Source organism: Physeter macrocephalus, chromosome 20 (assembly GCF_002837175.3).
Source record: "Physeter macrocephalus isolate SW-GA chromosome 20, ASM283717v5, whole genome shotgun sequence".
In the NCBI taxonomy this organism is placed as follows: domain Eukaryota; kingdom Metazoa; phylum Chordata; class Mammalia; order Artiodactyla; family Physeteridae; genus Physeter; species Physeter macrocephalus.
Window position 1 is genome coordinate 50,214,802 of NC_041233.1, and position 14,551 is coordinate 50,229,352.

Genomic DNA, 14,551 nt, shown 5'->3' on the forward strand with positions numbered 1-14,551 from the left:
GGTGAGATGGGGATCGGGGCAGTGAGGAATTAGAAGCAAAGGTTTTAACTCCCAGAACCTTGGCTAGATCGCTTCTTTTCCTTCCCTAGAAAATAAGTGGACTCATTTCTCCTCTCTCGCCTCGTATGAAGACTACCGACCCCCTCTAGATGAGCAAAGATAGCTTTTTTTGGCGGCGCACGCCGCCAGGCCGTAGGGGTTCATACTCCTACTCAGCAGCGGAGCGGAGCCCCTGAAGGTGAGCGGGCGTCACTTCCGGCGCGCTGACGCTCAGTCCGGCGTGCCGACGCCTGCGTCAGCAAAGAGCGGGGTTGGGGGCACCCGGTTTGAAGTCGTGCGGGTCGGAGGACTGCTGCCTCCGCCGCCGTCTCAGACCCCCGGGCCGCGGCAGGGACGAGCTCTGGTAGGCGGCGGGGTAGATGCCCGAGGGCCCGCGCCGGGACATCCCGCGCTGTACCGGCCGCTTCTATCTGCTCCGTGGCCTGGGCCTGCGCCGCTCCGCTCCCTGGAAACTAGCGCCTCGGCAGCGCGGCGCGTCGCTCGCGGGGAGCTCCGAACCGCCGGCGCCCGGCCATGGCGGTCTCCAGGTGGGTCTAGCTTCTCCCAAGCGGACGGGAAGGCGGCCCGCGCGAGGCACGGTCTCCTCTCGGAGCCCCCGCTTTTAGAAAGGAACGGTTCCCATTGTCACTGGGCTCGGGCGCCTTCCTCCCCAGACTCCGCGGTTCGCCCCTCGGTTCGCGGGGGTTTGGGCTCGGGTTACCCCTCGTAAATCGGTTCAAAAATGTCTTTTTTGTTGTTGAATAGACCCTTTGGCGCGTTAGGGCTAGTTTTTCTCTTTCCTCACTGTGTTTCTCTTCTCTGGTTTCTCTTCCCTCTTTCAGTTCTAGGAGAGTCTCTTCTCTTTCTGAGCATTTTAAGGCCGATCCCTAACCTCCATTTCACGGGAAAACTTGGTAGCAACTGTCGAAGTCGGGGAGATTTTGAGTTAATATTATCTACGTGACCTTCTAATTATGTTAAAATTTTGTGTTTACGGCTTTAGGGATATGTTCGTTCCTGAGGACTTTTTCCTTACATTACAGTATAATTCTTCCCTTTGTTTGACAGTACACATCAGTCGTCAACATTTTAATCTTTAGCAAATTATTGTATTAGCATCGTCTTCCTTAACTAAGGCGTGAAAGATGTATCGTGAATCTTAAACTAGTTTAAAGCGATGCCCATCGATAGGAAACTGTAGAAAGACCAGCAAGACATTTATTTGTATAGCTATAGAAGGAAAGTTCTCCTTTCCTCCAATATGAGAGAGTGGGGGGAGTACATTTTGTCAGAGGCTTGAAGTTAGTGGACATGTGTGTGTGTGTAAGTAGGGGATAGTCCCTCTGATAGCAGTCAGGATTCGCCAAGTTTACTGTTAGTTTTCATGAGAAATGGGTCCTTCTGCCACACAGACTGAAAGGGGAAAAATGATGATAGTTCAGATAACATAGTTTTTATTCATTTTTTATAGTTAACTGAACACATTCCTGTTTTGCAAGTGAAATGATAACCCATCCCTCACAAACTCCCTAGATAACTGATAAAAGAGTGCGTGGGAGAAACCCATGGGAGTTGGGTGAAAGTGGTCCTAAGATACCTGTAGTGGGGCATCTAATTTTTATTTCATAGATAAGTTGAATCCGTTCAATGTGAGGAAATTCTTATTTTGTGATATGTAAAATCGCCTTGAGAGTATACAAGTAGTATTTTCAATTTTTGCAAATACAGAAAGATGTATCATCTAATTTGTTACCCCCATATGAATATATAAATACATACATTATAAATACATTGATATACAAACTTAATATGATATTCTGTTTATAAGGTGGTACAACGTTTAAGGGAATGAGCAGCTCTTGAAATTTAGTTCATGAATAGACGGTATATGTTCACAGTATTGGTTATAGTTTTATAGAGACAAAATGAAAGATTAAAGAGCGCCTAATCTGCTTGGCCAATGTTAATCTATTTATAGAAGTTTAGAGCACCTAAACTTCTGAATGAATGAGTGAGTTTTGAAAGTAAGTGCTTTTTGTTCTTGACGTTGGATTTCAAAGGGTGGTGTTCTTTTTTTCTATAGATCTTTTTTATTTAGCTTGCCAAAATTCTGTCAAATTCTACTGTAAAAAGAAAGCCTGTCATGGTTTTATGAAAGAGCTAGTCCTGTGCTTATTTTGGTAATATAGGTTAACAGAAAACACTTTTGAGACACTTTCTGGTTTGGGGATACTGTCAGTCCTTGACTTTTTCATCTGAAGATTCACTTTAGATAGCAAACTTTAATTTCAAGCTAGCCTTCTCCATGCACTGAGCACCTGTCTTCATTAACTAAATTTCCTTTTTCCTTTTGGTGTGGAATACAGACTCATTTTAATACTTTATTGTAGAAAAGGTGGAAGATGGTTCAAGAGATAAAAATCATATTTGCTAGAACCAAATCTAAAATATTTTTTGCACTGCTTATATCAATGTATGTAACTGAAAAGAAACTAATGTTTTTAGGACCTTGTAAGTATTTCCAATAGAAGGGAAATATTAAGTTCAGATTGCAAGATCCAGAAATCTAGGAATAATATTTGACTTTGCTCTCCCTTCCTTTCCCCCAGTCTAGCTAGTCCCCACATCCAGTCTTGTCAGTTCAACCTTTCTAATCTTTCTCTGGCCAGTCTTTTTCTTTCCATACGAATTACCACAGTCCTCCTCCATACCACCATCATCTCTAATCCGAGATACCTGTAACAGCAGCCACTCTGCTCTCCTGCCTCCCATGGCATCTCTTTCTAATTTATTCTTCATTTCAGTTATATTATTGTTTGCTAATATGCTAATTTTAATATGGCCTTTTTTCTGCTTAAAACCCTTTAGTTTTCTTTTGCCTTAAGATAAAGGCCACATTCCGTAACAAACACATCTTACCAGATCATTTGTGATCTGGTTCCTGCTTTACCTTTTTAAGCTTCATCTTGTCTCAGGTTCTCTGCATCTCTCTCTCTCTTCTCCACTCCCCTTCATTCTGAATCTTTGTTCTCACCTCCAAGTCTTTATCTCTGGAACATTTTTCCTACCTCCCCCACTTCCCCCCAGTCTGGCTAATTCCAACCTTAGTTTTTAGGTCTAAACCCTAAGCCTATACATATGTCACTTTGTTTGGGAAACCTTCTCTGGTTTTCCTTCATCTGAGCTCTTTGCACCAACGTGTACTCTTATCAGTCATATTTATCATACTTTGTAAGTGATTGTTTAATTGTTCTCTCCCCTGCTTGAGCATCAGCTCTGTGAGAGAAGGGAATGTCTTTGATCTTTCTATCCCCCAGGAGAGTGCCTCGTTCCTGGTAGGTGCTCAGTACGTTTTAAAAAAAAAGGAATAAGTGAGTGCTTTTTTTTCTTGTTTTAATTCCTCTCATGATTTTTTTGTAATTTATATATAGTAGAGTATTTCTGGTGTTTTTCAATGAGTGCTTCTGAGTTTTACAGTTTTCCCTGAGGGAGAAAACCTTTATAGCTTTGACTATTAGCCAGAATTATAATTTTAAAAATATAATAAACATTGTCAGAACTAGTTTTATAAGTTTATAACCTAGTACAATTCTGTGATAGCAGTCTTTTATAATACAAATTGGATGTAATGTAACCCTGCATTTTGTGTAATCAAAATTTTTAGACCCCACTTAGTTTTATAAAGGCCTAGTTTTAATGTACTTTGAATTATAAGAATGTAGCAAATCGTGAAATGTATGGTCAACTCTTGATCCATGGATGAGTTAAATCTTGCCACAAACAAACACCGCCCCCCCCCGAAAAAAAGCTTTGTGACTCTCTAAAATTGCACATACAATTATAGCATTTGAAGTTCTCTATAAAATGCAGTGAAATACTACTAAAAAATGTATGACTCCTTTAGACCCTAAATAAAAGAGAGCATACATATGTAGGAGAACAATGTTGCCCTTAAGATGTGAATACTGGAAGGTCAGCCAAGCTCACTCACTAGCTACTTGACTTGCTCCCATAAAATCAACCTCAGCAAAAAAACAAATTAGTATATATTACAGGCTTTCAGTGTTGTTTGCAAACAGTTTGAATTATAATTGTTAAATCTTTGAATACTGTTTTGTAGAGGCTCACAAGAGCCTCTCTCCCTGTATTATCTGTCATCTAGTTGGGGTTGAGTCACCAACAGTAAAGGCAACCTTAGAGGGATTGTTAAAACTTATGCTCATTGCAAAAGGTGTAGGTGAATGTGTGATGATGTTGGGTTCCATGGCTTAATACAGATTTTTTAAAAAGATTGTTTTTGATACCTTTGCCTGTTTATGCCACAATTGATTGACTGTTGTTATACATTGATTAGCTATTGTGAACTTAGTTTTTCCTTGATCATATAGAGAAAATGTAAAAATATAATTTAGAGAATTTTTCCTGAGTGATCTCTGCTATAAAGTTCATGTCTAAAATGTAGAGACAGTAATTATGACTTGACTGTTTTAGAAGTCGTGCCTTAAGTCTGACACATATTCTTTGCATTTAAAAACGATGCAGTGTTCAGAAAAGATTCAGGGGAAAAAAGGGATCATACCCTCTTATGGAAGAAACAAATTGCTACATGTGAGCAGAACTTTGCTCAGTTTTGATAATTCTCTCTCTGCATTGCTGATACTTCAGAGAAACATTGTTTCAATGGCCTATTCTGCCAAGTAAAAGGAGGTTTCATGATGCCAATGCAAATTCCAGTGGGTCCTTGCTCTTGACAGGGAAAATGCTAAAATAATCTTACCTATAGGACAGCACAGGTTGCTCATGTTTGCTAGGCCTATTCCTCCATTATTGCTAATTTCTATCCATTATAAGACTGACAGAAGGCACTGTTGTAAATTGTAATATATCAAATATTTTGTTATTTTTTAAATGTAGGGACAAAAAGCTAGGAAAGGTGGAGGAGGCATTATATAAGTGTATCCATTTTAATCCCTGTGGTATATTCCTCCCTGTTTTAGTTTATTTCTCAAAGTACCATACACATAACAAAATTCACCGTTTTAAAGAGTATAATTTCAAATGAAGTTTTAAAACCACAGATATTTTTCCTGCAAAACCTACATTTCGTCTTTAAGATAAAGTCATGCAAGAGGCGGAGATTAGAAAAAACTATGGCCTGAAGGAAATAACGCAACTTGGTTGTCCTTTTTCAGCACTCATTTAACAAGTATTTACAGAGTGCTTTTTATGTTCTAGGTGCTGGAGATACAGCAAAGAACAAAAATAGAGTTCCCATTCTCATGGAGTTTGTGTTCTAGAGTGGGAGTGGGGGGAATGTAAATTATCTAGCAGGCACCTGCCCTTGGCACCTGGCTTTGGTGTGGTTTCACATCTTCATATTTGTTCTTGTTGTCCTATGTGGTATTTCAAATTAATCTACTTTCTTGTTTAAAAAACATAACATTAACATAGTTTCAAATAACCCACAGTAGGAACTAGAAGGCATACATTTTAAAACATTAGTCTAGACAATTTCTTGGCAGTTGTTTCTTTTGACCATAACTTCCTTGCTTAATGATATTATGTAGGACTAAGTACAGTGTTCATATCAGCTATTTATTTTCTTATTCCCTAAGTAACACAGAAAAGTAAAACTTCAAATAGTAAATGTAAAAAATGTATGACAACATGGACAGACTTCACTGACCAATCCCTTTTAGTTAAGATTACAAAGCCATCTATGTGAGGTATTCTGCCAGTAGACCTTCCATACATTTTCAGAGTGATTAAATTTATTCTGAGAATATTGAGATTGGAAGTAGATTGAGGAAGTTATATCTTATACTTTTTTTTATCCTCAAATGGCTTAGGAGTGGAAATGCAATATATATATGTTTATTAATGATGAAGTAGTAATCTAGGACACGTTTTATAGTTCAAAATGCATATGGTTTCTTTTTATATTTTTACTTTATGAATTATCATAATGCAAACAGCTGAAGTTAGATCGCATTTGCCAGCATAACCTCTACAAACTCCCACATACTTTCCTTTTTCTAGGCAGTCTTTTTTTTTTAACCACATTTTCTTTTAAATTGAAGTATAATTAATTTTCAACATTGTATTGGTTTCAGGGGTACAACATCGTGATTCAGTATTTTATAGATTATACATCATTTAAAGTTATTATGTGCTGTACAATGTATCCTTGTTGCTTATTTATTTTGTACATAGTAGTTTGTGTCTCTTAATCCCACACACGTCTTCCCATGCCCTCTTCCCTCTAGGCAGTCTTTAGAGCAGTTTTCTGAAATCACAGGTTTGTAATATAAACATGAATCATATCTTTTATAGTTATTTCCGTGAATTAAAATCCAAATTGAAAATGGGCCAGATTATCATCATCAGTAGATTCATAACCAGTGGATACTGTCAAATATAATTGCCTTATGTTTTATTAAAATTATTCATCTACAGTCTTTGGTACCTTCCATTCAGCCTGACATCTGTTACCTCTTTCTCCTCCATCTGTCTATCCTTCGGCGAATGAAGAATGTCATTTTTTTCTATTAGCTGTTATGCAACATAAGGTTTAGCCAAAAGAAGTATCGTGGTAAGTACTGTATTCCCTCAATCAGCTCTTCTTTTAACTTCCTTTTTCTTTTGATCACCTAGCCTTCAGACCTCTCCCTCATCAAGGGCCCTGTCTGCCCTCCAACATAATACTGACTCTGTCTCATGCCCTTTCCTGTCCCCTACCAGTTCATTATACCAGCCTTTTCCATTGTGGCCTGGCACTGATGCTTACCTTGCTTGCCTCATAGCTGGCTATCTTGGAGTAATAGGTCAGATTGCCCTCTTGTGAGATCCTGGTCTGCACATCCCTTTGTTCTTCCTTTTGTGTGGCATCTAATCTGTTGTCCTGGAGAGAGGAATGGAGAACTCCAAAAGGGGCTTTGAGTCAAGAGGACTGAAGAAGCATTCTTGGGTCCCCATTCCTCTATTCAGGGAGGCACATTTGGCTATCAAAAGGTGGGAGATGTGAGAATAAACAGGCCTGGAATTGGATGAGAGGGTGAGCTGATCTGCTACCCTCAGGGCAGTTGGCTGGTGAGGGAGCAGAGCTGACATGACATGGATTGGGATAAAAGACTTTGAAGAAAGCAGGAGGAACTGTGTGGTTGTGAGGCAGAGTCAGCATTAGGTTAGAGAGGAGTCGAAGGTCTTTGAGCAGGATATGGCTGTAATGGAACTGGGTAGCAGAGGACTAATGGAAAGTTTAGGAAGGGTAGAAATTATTGAAGGAATACAGTGCCTACTGCACGGTCTTTTTCGGCTTGGTCTTTGGAGCAAGTGTAACTGCCGTGATGTTCAGCTTGCTAAAGTACTGCTGTGTTCATCTTTTCACTTACTGAAACATTGCCTTAGCATCACTTCTGTTATTTTTATAACTTGTTTTTATGTAATATAGCTATGACAGATTAAGGATATTTCTTGAAGGAAGCAAAAAAAATTGTAATATAGCACCCTCTTGCTTTGCTTAAAAATGGTGCTTAAACCTGTCCCCCGGAAACTTGAACTTTTCTTCATAATTTTAATTACAGTAAATACCAAGTATTCAACAAATATTTGACTGTGCAAAGACACTGCAAAGACACTGTGCAAAGTATTGTGGGGGACAAAAAGAATCATTGAAGAAGGTGAAGCCTAACGAGCATAAGACAACACGTGACAAATTAATGTAAAGACACAAGAATTCATAATAATGCCAAAAAATGCATAATAAATGCCAAAATGGTTATTTAAGATGAGAATCCCTGTGGATTTTAGAAGAGGAGGTAATAGTATAGTAGTCTGAGATGGTTTCAAGAAGGTAAAGGACTTGAACTGAATCTTGAGCTAGCTGAAGAATTGGACCAAGAAAGACATTCCAAGTAGAGGAAACAGGGTAGACAAAATTGTGGAAACCAAAATGGACCCTGTTTGGGAGATACTTTTTTGTTTTTGATTGCTATCTGGTAGGTAAGGGTGAGCCATTGAAAGTTTTAGAGTAAAGTAATAATTTGATCAAAGAGTGCTTTAGGAAGTAAATTTAGCAACGAGATCACATTAGTATGGAGTTATGCTCATCAGGCAGTTGAAAGTGTGGCACTGGAGCTCCCAGATGGGCTAGGTTTGGGGATTATTTTTACTGTGTTATAGTTTAAACAAATTACAGTTTCCTACAGGAGAAATGGGTGAGAGATGGGCAGCCAAGGATTGAATCTAGGAGAATGTTCATATTAAGAGTGTTAAGAGTAGGGAAACCACAGAAAGAATTAAGAGTTCAGAGAAGAACAGGGTAACAGAATGTTGCGAAAACTTAGGAAGGGAAATATTTTAAGAATGGGGTACTTGCTGAAATCACATGTCATAGAAGATTCATGAAAATTGGCTTTACAAAAAAAACCACAAACCATTTGATTTAGAGCTTAGAAGTTCATTGGTAACCTTCAGGTGTGCTACTTTATTAGTAAAGAAGGATAGAAACTTGATTTATAGCGATTAAATTGTGTATGGTGAGGAGATAAAGAAGTGATTTTAAGCACTTGTTCAAGATGCTTGGCAGCAAAAAGAAAGTGTTCTAGAAGATGAAAGTCAAGCAGTTTACCTTCTCATTAAAGATGGACCTCTGGATATTTGAAGATAGAAGGGAATAGATTACTAAGGCAGTGATTTAAGATATTGGAGAAAGGATAATTGAATGAGGGTAGAAGGAGATGGTAACAAGAAAAAATAGCAGGACTTTATGTAAGTCTTGAAGAAGAGTGAGGATTGTCTTTTCATCTGAAATTGAAAGAGGATAAGTGTAAAGACCTTTAGAGGTAATGAGTAGAGAACGAGATAGTTCTTGTTCCATAATCTAGAGATCTACTCAGTCCATTCCTTTTTAAGGAATAAGGAATGGCAACTGGGACTTGAGGAAAGTGGAAATGATTGGGGAAAACTGTCAATTTTATTTTAACTTTTTACACATGGATTTATAAACAGGTTAGTATTGTCACTTCCTTAGAGTGTTCATTTTGCAGCCAGCTTTGCTTTTAGTCACCAAAGCAGAAACTCCATCATCAAGAAAGGAATTATGGGGACTTCCCTGGTGGTCCAGTGGTTAAGAATCTGTCTGCCAGTGCAGGGGACACGGGTTCGATCCCTGGTCCGGAAGGTGCCACATGCTGCAGGACAACTAAGCCCAAGCACTGCAACTACTGAGCCCGCACGCCACGACTACTGAAGCCCGTGTGCCTAGAGCCCTTGCTCTGCAACAAGAGAAGCCACTGCAGTGAGGTGCCCGTGCACCACAATGAAGAGTAGCCCGTGCTTGCCACAACTAGAGAAAGCCCGTGTGAAGCAACGAAAACCCAGCATAGCCAAAAAAAAAAAGGGGGGAATTATGAAGTAGTTGAAGTCTTTCCAGAGGTGCAGTCTAGGGAACTTTGCATCAAATAAGTCAAAGATATGTCAAACACTATGGTATATAAGGGAAAAAAAACCTATTAAAACAAATGCAATGATGTGAAGCTATAAAATATGGCTAAATCTAGTTTAACCCTACAAAATAAGAGGTTAAGCAAAGTTAAGTGAGCTTCTGTAAGTCTTCTAACAAGTGACAAAAGTAGTGCTTTGTCTCCTAACTTCCAGTCTAGTTTGTTTTACCATTTTACCACTGTTTTCCTGTAAGAAAGTCCTGGATTTATGTGAACTGTACACATACAAGAGAGCCCGATATTGTTATAAAGAATGCGTGCATCATATGCAAATATAAGTCCACTGTTGCATAAATTTGACCTAAGACATAATTTTTATAATAAAACATTTAATCTTTGATAATTTTGCCTGCCATAGAATATCGATTTAAAATGAATATTTGCCTGATAGAAAGTTGTTTATAGATTATTTAAAATTTCTTTTTGCAAATTTCATTGAGCGGAGGCATTCAAAATCAGAGTCATGGAAATAGGCATTTATTTGTTGTGAAGGTTCAGAGTTTCAGTAACTTTAACATCACAATCAGTTATAAAGATGAAAATACGTCAAAGAGCATTCTTAGGGTTATGTATGGGATGTATAAGGGAAGTCATTTTATGGGGAAGGGATTTGGGGTCTGACTTAGTGTTAGAACTTTAAGAAAACCAGCTGTCAAAATTTTTTTTTCTCCCTTTTGTCCCATTATCTGTGAGTCACTGTTCACCAAATCCTGTAGCAAGGCCTGAAGAATGAATGGGTAAAGACAAGTATTTAGATAGCCTTGAATGGATAAGGAGAAATACTGTGTCAAAAGGTGGGGTGTGTCTGTGCACAGTGTATAAAATAAATTGATTTTGCATGTTTTTTAGAAATAATTTCTATAAAATCACTCTGTGTGCCATTCAGTATATTGGAAGCAAAAAATGTGTTGTATTACTCTTTTTTTCCCCTTTATTTCACTGGCTTTCATTACCTCAATTATTTTTCTTGAACTATGTCCTTCTTACGCATACTCTTAACTGCAAGATTTGAACCTCACCTCTTAGTGTTTTGTTCTGAAGCAGTTGAAAAGTTTTCATAGTACCCTTAGCCTTCTTGACTGAAAAAGATCTGTTTTAGTTATATATATATATTTTACCAGTTACAGTGATTTTGTGCTTATCAGTGACTGGCTAGTTTTATAAATACTACCCCTTCGAAAAGAAAAAGTAAGAAGAGAAGGAAAAACTCTGCTTATTTCATTTGCCCCCCTTATAGCTTTGTATTTTTTCATAAAAGGTTTTTAGAGCTTTGCTTTCTAATTTTTTAGCTTTGTGAAAGAAAAATAATCCCAGAAGTAAAATATGAGCCTCTTTGCAGTTTATTAATACTTAATGCTCATGCTTAACTTTGGGACCTTGCTTGCTTTCTTTTCCTCATTAGATGACATTTAAAGGTGTAGTCTCTAAATCTCCCCTCATATAGGATTGGGCACAATTAATATAACCTTGCCCCTTTTCACCCTTCATCTTGTTTAAAGTACCCATTTATTCTGGATATGAAGCCGCCTTCCTTTCATTACCTGTGGCATCCATTTGCCTCATTGAGCCTGATGAGTACTGTGGTGGAAGGTCTAGACCTTCTACCATGTGGACAGCTGGTGGTAGTTACTGGTTTCTTTGTCTTTTTGAAATCTTAGGATTTTCCTGTATCTCAGAAACAAAGGGACACTGTTTTCCCTTTCTCCCCACTTATTCCAGGTATAAGGCATTGTGATTTTTTTTTCCAAACCGTTTGTTGGGTAAGTGTCAGAACTGGGATTTGAATCGTGGGGCTGTGGCTCTGGAATTTGTCCCATTATGCTATTTATCTTTACAAACTCTTTCCTCAGAGATCTTATTGCTGTATCTGTCACTTCCATCCGAATGACTCATATATCTATATACCTTTGGTCTCAAATTTCTCCTGAACGTCAGATCTCTATTTCAACTATCCTTTTTGGTCTCCCCCAGCTTTCCTGTCCCTGGCACTGATAAACTTGTTATCTTTTCTCAATAACATTTCTTCCACTAGTTATTCCCATATCTTTTAATGATATCTTCATTTCTAAAATTCAGAGTCTCAGAACCCTTTTATTTCCTTGACATTTCATGGAATTACTATACCGTGGTGTTTTACTTCTGCAGCATTTTCCCAAACTTCTTTCTAGTCTTAGATTGTAGTTCAGGTCTGAAAGTTCTCTAAAAGTTTCCTTCCATTTTACTTCATGCTTCACACTGCTGCCAGACTAATCTCTGTAAAGCATTGCTCCAGTCCCATCACTTTGTTGACCCAAGACTTTCATGGCTGAGCTATAATTCAAGGGTCTCCACAATATTAGCTGTATCTTCCACTGTTCTTTTAAGTGTACCCTGAATTACAACCAGGCTGTTTTACTCACTTCCCTAAATATAGTCTCCTTTTTCTTATTGCTGTTCTCTTCTTATTCCCTCTTCCAGATGCTTCTCCCCCTTTTCCTTTTTACCACCTCATCTCCACCAGTATTGAAATTTTTTTCTACCATTAAGGTCCAGCTCATACACCATTTCTTTTAGAAAGCCTTCTCAGTATTATACAGTTGGGAATGTAGTGTTTGTTGCCTCCATTCCCACTCCTCAAAGCACTTTGTACGTCTTTTCTGACATGTGTCTTATTGTATGTGTCCATGCATGTACAATACCTGTATTGAACCCTATATTCTAATTGTGTATTTGCCTTACTCATTCACTGCACCTCCATAGCAAGTTCCTTATGAGTAGAGGTTAGATTATCTCCTGTGACCCTACCATAAATCTTTCTTCATAGGTGCTTAATATGTACATTTACTGACTCAGACTTATACATATGAAGAAACAGTTCAGAATAAGCATTATATTTTTGTTATTTTAGGCTTGACCGTCTTTTTATCTTACTGGATACTGGCACTACTCCAGTTACAAGAAAAGCTGCTGCACAGCAACTTGGAGAAGTGGTGAAGCTTCATCCCCACGAGCTAAATAATCTCTTATCTAAAGTAAGAACTCTTTTTTTTTTTCTTTTAGTATAATACAATTGTAGAATTTTATCCATGGGCAGGAACATAAAAGTAGAGAAAGAAATTGTCTTATTAGTGACACTTTGTGGTCTTCAAATTCCATTAAATATCTCAGTATTTCTCCAAATATTTTAAAATTTTTGCTATTTTTGTCACAAGGTTTAAAATATTTTGTTTTTTGCGTCAAGTTTGTTTGACAGTATAGAACCTTTGGCCTGTGGCACAAATTTGAATCTGATCCAATTTGGTAACAAAGTAAGTTGTTAATCTAGTTTTTTAGTGGTCTAACTTGTTCTTAGCAGCTAATAATTATACTAGTTGGCAGTCTTCAAATGGATGAGTACTCATGGGTAATGGTGGAATATATGAGAAGCTAGTTGTTACATTCTTAGTTATTAGCTCTTTGAAAGTGGAGGCTTTCTGCTTTGGTGGATAAGTATTTTCATAATCCTAGCCCATGTTCTTTCCCTAAGCAATGCTTTATTTTTACTGAACTTTGTGGGCTTGTAGAAGTGTGACTGTATGATAGTAAGCAGCAAATTCCATTTATTTAATTCTCTGGCATGCAAAGTAAAAACAGGAGTGCTTTGTATCCGTGTTTAGGGGGGTGGGAACGGTGGATAGAGGATAAGGTGGGAAGCAGTACGATAGCCCAGATGTTGGAAGACTCAGTATATCCCTGTTCCCACCAGTCTTATCTCATCCTTTCATTCTGATTTGTCCCTCCCTGCTTACTATGAGTAGGAGTTCTAAGCCCTTTGTCATCATACACAAACCTGCACTCTATTCTTCCCATCATAGGGGCTAACAACGACTCTCATTCCAACGCACTCCCCACTTAGATACTATCAGAACTTTCTAACCAAGATGTCGATGAAGAGATAGTGATTTGACATCTACAGGCTCCATATTCTCAGAATGGAGAAGGGTGCGTATTAGGCAATACCATACTCATGTGAAAGGTGTGGGGATAGAGAGGTATATATTTTTTCTCATCCCAAGGGAAGATATGGAGGACTGAATGAGCTTAAACTGGAAACAATGAACAAGACTAACTTGTGCTGAACTGAGAAAAGGTTTCCAGACTTCCAAATGAGTTCTGGTCTTCTTAACTCAGACCCCACCATATGGCTGCCATCAAGTAATTCCAAAAGAGGCAAAGTTTGTTTTTAGCACCTTCTCACCTCCTATGCCCTCTCTGCCCTCGTGTTTTCCTATTGCCTTTGGTTTTATTTTTTTAAAAACGGCTTTATTGAAGTATAATTTACATACCATACAATTCACCCAGATAAAGTGTACAATTCAATGATTTTTAGCATATTCACAGATATGTGCAACCATCACCACAATCTAATTTTAAAACATTTCTATCACCCCCAAAAGAAACTTCATGCCTATTACCAGTCACTCTCCATCACTCCCCCTCCCATAGCCAGTCCTAGGCAACCCCTAATCTACTCTCTGTCTATAGATTTGCTTATTTTGAACATTTTATATAAATGTGTGACCTTTTGTGATTGCTTTTTTCACTTAAAGTATTATTTTTAGGGTTCATTCATGTTGTAGCATGTTTTGTTTTTCATTCTTTTTTATCGCCAAATATTGTTCCATTGTATGGATATGGATAACACTGTATGGATATAGCACATTTTATTTATCTCTTCATCAGTTGATGGACATTTTGGTTGTTTCCACTTTTTGGCCTGTTATGAATAACACTGCTATGAAAATTTGTGTGCAAGTTTTTGTGTGGATGTATATTTTCATACATGGGTGTATACCAGAGAGCAGAATTGCTGGGTCATATGGTAATTGTGTTTAACTTTATGAGGAACTGCCAGACTGCTTTCCATACTGGCTCCACCATATTACATTCCCAACAGCATGTATGAGAGGTCGGATTTCTCCACATACTTGCCAACACTTAACTATTAACTGACTTTGTTTATATCCGTACCAGTGAGTATGAAGTGATAT

The 14,551-nt window shown here is 38.1% G+C and overlaps 1 protein-coding gene across 2 annotated transcripts in view; it reads left to right on the forward strand.

Moving 5' to 3' along the window:
* The first annotated feature begins 294 nt into the window (after positions 1-294).
* The window catches only part of BTAF1 (B-TFIID TATA-box binding protein associated factor 1), a 95,610-nt gene continuing 81,353 nt past the window's right edge, over positions 295-14,551 (forward strand). The window contains exons 1-2 of one of the 2 annotated variants that reach the window (XM_024121247.3): positions 453-587; positions 12,430-12,553. In XM_024121247.3, coding sequence (XP_023977015.1) covers positions 574-587; positions 12,430-12,553 — 138 coding nt within the window. In that variant the 5' untranslated portion in view covers positions 453-573. Of the gene's footprint in view, positions 588-12,429; positions 12,554-14,551 lie in introns of both variants that reach the window. The other variant, XM_024121246.3, reaches the window with a different exon arrangement.